Source organism: Lytechinus pictus, chromosome 7 (genome assembly GCF_037042905.1).
Source record: "Lytechinus pictus isolate F3 Inbred chromosome 7, Lp3.0, whole genome shotgun sequence".
NCBI classification, from domain to species: Eukaryota; Metazoa; Echinodermata; class Echinoidea; order Temnopleuroida; family Toxopneustidae; genus Lytechinus; species Lytechinus pictus.
In genome coordinates, this window is record NC_087251.1 from 550,915 (window position 1) to 560,666 (window position 9,752).

The 9,752-nt window shown below is 36.8% G+C and overlaps 1 protein-coding gene across 2 annotated transcripts in view; it reads right to left on the bottom strand.

The window, feature by feature from the left end:
• Positions 1 to 7,164, bottom strand: part of LOC129265634 (bromodomain adjacent to zinc finger domain protein 1A-like) — a 61,132-nt gene extending 53,968 nt beyond the window's left edge. Inside the window, exons 1-3 of one of the 2 annotated variants that reach the window (XM_064101537.1) lie at positions 6,884 to 7,164; positions 6,548 to 6,726; positions 2,854 to 3,129 (exon numbers count right to left, since the gene is read on the bottom strand). In XM_064101537.1, the coding sequence (XP_063957607.1) occupies positions 2,854 to 3,129; positions 6,548 to 6,660 (389 nt within the window). In that variant the 5' untranslated portion in view covers positions 6,661 to 6,726; positions 6,884 to 7,164. Of the gene's footprint in view, positions 1 to 2,853; positions 3,130 to 6,547; positions 6,727 to 6,878 lie in introns of both variants that reach the window. The other variant, XM_064101538.1, reaches the window with a different exon arrangement.
• Between the last annotated feature and the right edge of the window lie 2,588 nt (positions 7,165 to 9,752).

Sequence of the window (9,752 nt, forward strand, 5' to 3'; positions counted from 1 at the left end):
TTATACAGTGCGTCCCAGAAAAAAACGAAACCGAGATTTAGCGATGATTTATCATAACTTAATCACAAATACAATAGACAAATGACCTACCAATGTAAAGCTTAGAATCTCCTCTTTCATCTGATATTACTTAAATTATTCCTCATTCACGCATGAGCGAGCAAAAACAATTTGAAGAAAGGATACCAAAAACTCATTTGGCGGGGGGGTATCTGAATTTCAAAAAGAAAATCAGATGTCTTAAAAGTTCAATATCTGTTCTTTAATTTGATACCTCAATTACAGAAAATGGTCAAGAAATAACAAAGTTCTGGTTATTTGAAATAAGGCTTGAATTTCCATCATTTCATAAAATAAACTGTTTTCACCAGTTTCCCACAGAAGCTATCGCACGGTTAACAAAAGACTTAATGCATGGCTGATCGTCAACAAAACGGAGTGTCGAGTGAGTTTGAACGCTAGCCTGTAAAACCTCTTCATTTTATGAAATTATTGAAATTCAAGCCTCATTTCAAAGAACCAGAACTTTGTTATTTCTTGACCATTTTCTGTAATTGAGGTATCAAATTAAAGAGCAGATATTGAACTTTTTTTAAATGTGGTTTTCCTTTTGAAAGCCAGATACAACCTGCCAAATGACTTTTTGGTATCCCCTCTTCAAATTGTTTTTGCTCACTCATGCGTGAAGGAGAAATAATCTAAGTAATATCAGATGAAAGAGGAGATTCTAAGCTTTACATTGGTAGGTCATTTGTCTATTTTATTTGTGATTAAGTTATGATAAATCATCGCTAAATCTCGGTTTCGTTTTTTCTGGGACGCACTGTATTGTCCTGAATGACTACTTATTAAAAGGCTTTTCATTAAAAGGAAGAATTTAGGGGCAATGCTCCCCTTCTGATTGATAAAAAGTTCCCTGTTTTATTCAGGCTGTCCAGTACAACACGCAAGTGTCTGTTCAACACACAAGTGTCCCGTACGACACACAAGTGTCCCGTACGACACACATGTGTCCCGTACGACACACAAGTGTCCCGTACGACACATTATTTTGTTTATGATATATTGACAGAAATATTCAGCCAAAAGCGGTTTCTAACATAATGAATGTCTTTAGTTTGATAGGATTATCATTATCATCAGCCAAATGAAGTGATCGAAGAAGTCAAAGAGACATAAAGTAAGAAAGTTTGGCTTCAATTTAGAGATGTCCCGTACGACACATTTTGAGTGTCCCGTACGCCACAATGTTCTCGAAAATTGTAATTTGCTTTATTTATTCATGAATGTTTATTTTGCTTTCTTTCATAGATGTGTTTGTTCTTGGGTAATTGAATATCAATTTGAGTTCAGTTTCTATGAAAATTATCTGTCCAACTCACAGACTTTAGAGTACAAACTTGAGGTTTCTAAAAAAGCCACTTTTTCTGCGTCCGTCAACACATTACTAATTTAAATCTGTATTATACAGGATGTGGATTCAATTCATGTTAAGTCTTGGTTTTCCTAACACTCTGGTAGTACTTGATGATCACCTTTAGTTACTGGAATATTTTTTGTTTTTCTTGTAAAAAACTGTCAAATGTTCTCTAAATGTCCCGTACGACACGTATGGAATCACCCTAGAGCGCTCACAGGGACATCGCTGCTATTTCTACATAAACTCTTGTTACCATGGCAACGATGTCTCCGCCCACACCAAAATCAATAAGTGGCTTTGCTTAACCAGAATGGACCTTCATGCCACATTTGAAGATGATCGGAGAAGAAATGCAGCTAGTGGAGCGCTCACAAGGACATCTCTGCTATTTCCACAAAAACTCGTTACCATGGCAACGATGTCTTCGCCCACACCAAAATCGATATAGGCGGCTTCACTATACCATACTCAACCTTCATGCCAAATTTGAAGATGATCGGAGAAGAAATGCAGCTGATAGAGCGCTTGCAAGGAAATCTCTGCGGCGGACGCAGCGGCGGCGCAACGAGGCCAGAGTTCGGAGGATACAATAATATTCAGGGATGTAGGCTAAGTGGTTAGCTACAATGTAATAACCCTGAAATTACCAATGATGTGAGGGAGAGAAGCGACCAAGTCTGACCGAGCCTAGCGAGGGTAGGGGAGGTGCCCCCACCACCTCCCAACAGTCTTGAGTTATTTCAATCTTTCAGGTGCATATTCTGAAGTTCAGTTAGGCCATGGTCTAATCGATTTGGTGCATACATGTACATCAGTACATGTACTCTATAGAGTATTTTGATATACAGCATTATGAAGAGAGAAATTTATATCAATATTACTGATGGATTAAAAAAAAAAATACTAAGAGAAAATCAATTAAAGAAATCAGCCACTCTGCATGTAGTATTGTTGATTAAAACAACAAAACAGTAGGAGAACAATATAAGTTAGGGTTCTGGAAAATCATTAATGAGTTTGAAAATTCATCTAAAATCCTTGAGGCACCTGTGCATCAATATTTTTATAAAGAATGCAACAGAAGAAAAAAAACAGCAAATTTTTTTCGGTCCAAACAAATATCAGCCAAATGCAATAAGGGATGAAATGTAAAAAAAATGCTAGAACCCTCTCAAAAACAACTTATCCCTCATTATACTTGGCAAATATTGGGGGACCTTAACAAATTTGCTGATTTTCTTTTTTATTTATTGATTTTTGAAGAGCATAATGAATTTTACATGTAGGTGAGCGGTGCATGATCAAGCCTCAAAAATAAAGCCTTGAATAATATCTCAATGAATAAAATATCATGAAAATTTTTTTACTTTTGAAAAATCCGGAATTCTGTTAAAAGCCAGAAGACTTATATCGCAGAAAATTAAAACCCATACCTGGTATCTAAGTGGACAACATCCACTATCTCTCCAACAAAGAAACGGTCCTTCACAAAGGCAAAGATGTCTTCACACATGTCAGATAATCTCCCTCGCTGGGTCATCCGAGCAAGGAGGAGCACCGGTGTCTCCAGATAAACAGGAAAGCTGGAGAGGAACTTGAGGGCTTTCTCTTCACTCTCCAGTGCCTCCTGATAAGTCAGACCTGGGCGTCCTGTAAGACTGCAGCTCCATACCAGACTGTTACAAAGAATGGTTCTCTTGAAGAAATCACTACATATATGGAAAGAGAGTAGAGACAAATCTTTAAACGTGGGAGGAGCTAAAAGTGAGTATTACAGAGTTCAGCTTAAATAAAATTCACTCGTGTTGCACTCAAAGCAACAAGCACTGTTCAAAGGAGATGTAAGCTGCAGGGGAGTACACCACTGAGATTACACTGACACTTGACCACATGACTCAAGTCAAACTTACATGTAACTTTTCGTGAACAAGCCCCTCCAGAACATGATCAAGTTTCAATCTTCAAAATTTATTGATCAAAACACAAATTGGATCATTCTCAATTCGACAAACGAATCATGATCATGAATTAAATAAACCTCATCCTTTCAATACCCATTATTAAATACTAGCCCAAACATGAAGAACCATCAACCATTCTCACTATTGGTCTTTCCCTAACATTTTATTTTTGTTGCTTTCTTGTCACTGCCTGACTCCTTCTGACTCCACCTGTCCACCACAGTTCTAAGCAAAACTGTCCACACCCCCTCATTTACCCCAACAAAATTCATATCCATATACTTTCTAAGTTAAGATATTTCAAAAACTTTAGGTTAAGATTTGATGTTGATGCCGCCGCCGTCGGAAAACGGTGCCTATAGTCTCGCTCTGCTACGCAGGAAAGACAAAAAATTAACAGTAGGAAAAAAGCTAATTCTTAATAGAAATATAAACAAGTGCATAAACTCAGACCAAAGACTATACTCAGTAATCCTTAAATTGGCAAGAATCCAACCTTAGATATAAAAAAGTATAGAGTGAAGTGGAGGCATATCATTTCTACAAAGCCTTTCTAAACGAACAATTTTGCTGTCAACTCCTTGCGGTCTAGAGGTAGATTAAACTTGTACATGTACATACTAGAAATACATGTATGGCATGGGTACAAATCCTGTTCTTGTAATGACTGGTGGCTATTATTTTTCAGTTATGATAAATTGATAATACTGTTTTATTCTATTGATATTGGTCCTGCCAATACTTAATTTCAACAATATAACAAGAAACTTGACTAGATATTCACTTAGTCTGGCCAAGAAGATTCTATGACTGGAGTTGCAACAGGCAACAAATTTATTCAAGCAGCTGTTCATTTCTAAGGAAGCACAAAAGAAAGAACGGCAATAAGGACCTTTTGATGTCCGCCTTCGAAGCCGCCATTTTCAGTGAAGAAATCCAAGGGGTGAAATTTTACGAATATCCATTTGTATCAATTTTCCATCTTTCATATTAATAAACAAACTGAAATTTGAATGCATGACAAAACATCAATAACCAAGCACTAATACAATGAGATATTTTCCCAGATTATATCAATTAACCTTTAATTAGTAAAAAAAAAAAGAATTTGACCTTTACTGAAACCAGATTTTAACACTTTTCCGATCGTTTGCGGCGAATGAAAATTTGAAAAAATGAAAAAATGTGGTCGGTGAAATATTGTTGTTCATTACTGTATAAATGCCAGATGAGTGCCCGCACATGCCCAGTCGAGCAAATTTGAGTCATATTTCAGGACATATTGCATAGTTTATTTCCGCATGCCTCCGAATTATGTACTACACATATAACCAGAACAAGATGCGGCGAAAAAGTAATTATCATCACAAAAGCATACTACCCCTTTATGTATGACCTATAGCTGCAGAGTCATGCGGGAATCATTTGTCTACACAATTGCAAGAGATGTTGAGCAAAGTGCATGCCTGACATACTTTCTGCTGGCGGTTTTTAACCTTGTTCAAAGAGATTTTATTTGCTGTTACTCCATCTCATTTGAAACCTCCTTGGTCTGGCAGAGTGGCAGACTAAATTGCAGCTGCCTGCTGGGCATATTTGTCCTGACCAACCAAAAATTGTTGAATACGTTAAATCAAAATTATGGAAACAAAACAAGTCAAAAGTTTATAAGAGAAAACTTATCTACACTCAGTTCAGACTGCTCATGATGGATACATGTAATTGGTCCATACAAAGTTCGAGCAAAACAGTAATGCAATTACCCAGCCCAAATGTATACATCACCTACTAAATCATGTGTAGTCTAGGCCAGGCCTAGGCTAAGGCTAAGCCCTAAAAGTAGTTCTTATCCATGAATACTCTTTTCAATAGCCTTGATTTTAAAAAAGTAAAATCTACACTAATTATAGTATACTAAAAGTTAAAATTAAAGTTCACAATTGGCATGATTGGTTAACAGTAACACACCAAACATGCCAAAGCAGGGTGCTCATTATGCACGTTTTAAGTAAAACCTGCAAAAAATCTTTACAATTACACAAGTTCAAGATTGATTGAATGAAGGACTCAAGGAGGCAAGAGAACCCACAATTTAGTAGAAGAATCAAGTACTGAAGTAGATCTAGATTCTAGATCTAACGTCAATCGTTTGATCTACATGTAGATCTATCCTACTATAGATAGTATAGTACTAAAGTTAGTTTTGCCTCTGCAAATGCATTGCAAGCTAACAACAGTCAACAGTAACAATAACATGGACACATTGATTGACTACACTGCACTGTGCGTGTGCATATATGCATGAACATGTAAAGAAACCAAACACTGAAACAGTATGGCAGTGAGTCCAAACTTCGCGCGTGTCCATACTTCGCGGACGGTCATTATCTCAAAAACTAGCCAATATCCTTAAAATCTGACTTCATCAACGTGAAAAGCGACCTAAAATTACCCTTTTGTGTAAGTTACTTTAAGATGAGTTCAGTATTCATGAAAATATTGGCAAAAGATCGGCAAATTTGTCACCGTTGGCGCCCGTTTTGAAGAATTCTGATATTCTCAACAAGCATCACGATATCACCATTTCGCAAGCAGAAATCATCAAAAATGTGAGTTAAATTTGGTACTAACCTATTCTATAGCATTTTGCCATCAATCTGATATAAATATTTCACTTTTTGAGCTTGAGTTTTTGTTTAAATGTCCACAAAAACTTTGGTCCGCGAAGTTAGGTCACACTTTTTCTGAACGCTTTTCCAGCACAGCGCGCATTCGCCGATCGGAATAGAATTTTGAGATCGCGATACCGGCGAATCCCTTTGACCTTCTTTATATTTTCGTCCATGATTTTATAGTTTACGATCTTGCCGTCAATGTGGTAACTATTTCTTGAATTGGTTTTGTATAAATTACGAATATTTTGTGAAAAGATTTAAGCCCGATGAATATTTTTGAAAAGTGCGCGAAGTTTGGACACCCCATCATACACATCGCATCAGGACTTAGTTTTACTTTTACTAGTTTTAGTCTACAAAATTAACATTAATTTTATTTAGAGGACGGTCAGGTGTCTTACTTTAAGTTTAAGTTTAATAAAGTTTAAATTTAGCAGACTGATGTTGATCTATCATCAGTATCATACTATAGTCATAATATTATTACTTACTCATAATCTCTGAAGATTTCATTTGTAAGTCGACACAGGAAAACTTCCTCTGTTGGTTTCAGATCTTTTGGTAATTTCACAGGTCGAAATTCTCGACGACGAAGCAATGGCATTTTGCTTTAGACCTGGCGTGAACATCCAAACCACAGACAGTATACCGCCTTACCGGTACTCACGATCTGTACGAGAGAGAGCACACGATCAGAATGAATTGAACAATGGCAAGCCGACTATTTCGCAACACGAAGCCGGAATTCACGAAAACAACTTGCAAGAATCATCTTGATAACACTCACAAAATTGTAAAAATAACAAACAATGTCTAATTTACCTTACCATATGCACTGTTCAACTGGAGTACGGTATGCGCTCTCGAGTATAAAAAACGGAATAATAGAAGTTTCCCAGTCAGTACTTCAAGTACTCCAGCGAAAAGTCTGGGAAATAGCTCTTCAAATGATCGAGGGCGCGCTTCGTCGACGATTCGACTACTACTGCACTGGCATGATATGGGTCATGGATAAATGGCGCTCGATCTGTTCATGCAGCGCGCGCTATCTCGAGCAGCGTTAGCGAATTTGCACCTCAATACGATCATGGAGCTATGTATTATCTGTACCGGTATAATGCAGTGGATGGAGCAGAAACTAACATGGCCCTCTCGAGGGCCTACGAGCTCCCGATGCAACCAGTGGCGTAACTACGTGCCACTCCCACCCCCCCCCCCCCTTTTACTGGTAAAAAATAAGGGGAGAGAGAATCAAAATGGGAAAATTTAGAATTTGATTAATCGTAATTTGCTTTGATATGGGCCTATACGCATAGGCGGATCCGGGGGAGGGCCGAGGGGCCCGGCCGGGCCCCCCCCCCTATTGGTGGAGCCCTGTGGTGGAGCAAAAAAAAGAAAAAAGGGGGAAAGAAAGAAAAAAGAAAAAGAAGAGAAAAGAGAGGAGAAAAAAGACGGGGAAACATAAGAGGAGGAAGACGAGTGAATAAAATGAGATGAGGGGAAGACTTAAAAAATTATCAAAAAAATATTTCATGTCACTATATAAAATTTTCGCTCGCGCTTCGCGTTCGCATTGCCTTTTAGGTGATTTACATATCTTGCTCAATATGGAGCTTCAAATATCAAATTTTGAAGTCAATATACAAAACATATTTCATCTCGGAAATCGAACTTTCATTATTTTGTTTGATTTACAAATTGATTTTTTAAAGTGCTCTGTAAAAATTTATGTTTTATGGTCTGAATATTTTATGGTCTGAACATTTTATGCTCGCGCTGCGCGCTCGCAAAACTTGATTTGTAAGATACCTATTATTTTCCTGTATTCCATAAAGTTCTCAAAATATCCCTATTCAGGTCAAATTGTCAAAGTGTATCAGCTAAAGCTGCACGCTCGCATTTTGATTGGTTAGTTATGTTTATCTAAATTTTAATTCTAAACAAACTACTTAAAATCCCCATTTCATGACAGTTCATCAAAAATTTCCGCTCGCATTTATTGTTGAAAAGATATTAACTCATGCATCTTATTCATAATTACTAAAATACTTTAAATGTTCAGTTTTCAGGCCATGATATCAGCAGATTTTGCGCTCTCATTAGGCTTATTAAATTAATGAATAAGATATCAATTCAATAATCTAATTGTCCCTTTTTCAGAATGTAATATCGACAAGTTAAATTTCGCTTAGGAAGAGAAATAGGAAGATAATGTCCTTATAGAATGTCCCGGTCCTATTTCAGAATTCAAAGTAATAATAATGAAACATATCAGCTCTTTTTTCTAACTGTGATCCATTTCCACCTCGCAACAGAGCTTAAATCGACACTTTTTCCGATCGGAATATCAAATATTTCAAGCCCGCGCTTCGCGCTCGCTTTATTGATTTTCATGATAAAAAAGTTATTTAGAATACCCAAACTCCGATACGCATCTTGTTCTCTATATAAATCATTATCCAGTTTCAGATCACAAATTATCAAAAAATTTATTATTAATGTAGGAAAATTTCCACTTACACATCCTTTCCATGATTTACAAAACCTGAATAGAGTGTCCCATTTTTAGGTGTAAATCTCAGATTTTTTCCGCTCGCGCTTCAAGCTCGCATCAATTATTTAGTTACTTATCCTTTTCATGATTACAAAAAATGCTTAGAATTTCCATTCTTCAGGTAGAAATGTCAAAATTTGAAGCTCGCGCTTCGCGCTCGTATTGTTTGATAGTTGAAATATAAAACGTCTTCATGGCTAACAAACAGCCGTTAACAGATCCTTTTTTTATCAGATCAAAACGTATATTTAAAAAAAAATTCTACTCGCGCTTTGCGCTTGCATTATTAATAAAGATTTCCAATTACTCATCCTTTTCATGATTTATAGAGTGTCCCATTTTTAGGTGTAAATCTCGATTTCTCCGCTCGCGCTTTGCGCTCGCATCAATTATTTAGTTACTTATCCTTTTCATGATTACAAAAAGTGCTTAGAATTTCCATTCTTCAGGTAGAAATTTCAAAATTTTCAGCTCGCGCTTCGCGCTCGCATTGTTTAATAATTGGAATATGTAACGTCTTCATGGCTAACAAGCAGCCGTTACTAGATCCGTTTCTGATCATATCAAAACGTATATAAAAATTTCTGCTCGCGCTTCGCGCTCACAGTAAGATTTAGTTGGATACACATCTCGTTTAGAATCACAAACATTGCCCACAATGTTTAAATTTTAGGACAAAATACATGAAATAAAAAAGCTCGCGCTTCGCGCTCGCACTTTTTCAATAAACGAGTAAAGGGAGAAAAAAAAGGGAAAAGGAAAAAAAAGAAAAGAAAACTGAAAAAGGGAAAGGTGAAAAGAAAACTATTAAATAAAAACATTTTTTTTAAGGAAAACGGAAGGACAGCGGCAAAAGGAAGGAAAGGAGAACAGGTCCCGGAAGGAACAGGTGGGAAAGAACAAACCATCCCGAAATACTAATGCATTAGCATGATCATATGAAAAAAGATGACGAAAATGGCAAACAAAAGTGGAAAATGAAGGTAGAATGGAATGGTATGAGCCAAAAACTAAATTGGAAAATGAAGAAAAGAGACCGTCAAGAAAAAAAAAGAGAACTTAATAACACGATTGGGCTGCCGAGGATTGAAAATAAAGAACGGGAAGAAAGATGGACGGCATATAACATTGTGTATGGAGTC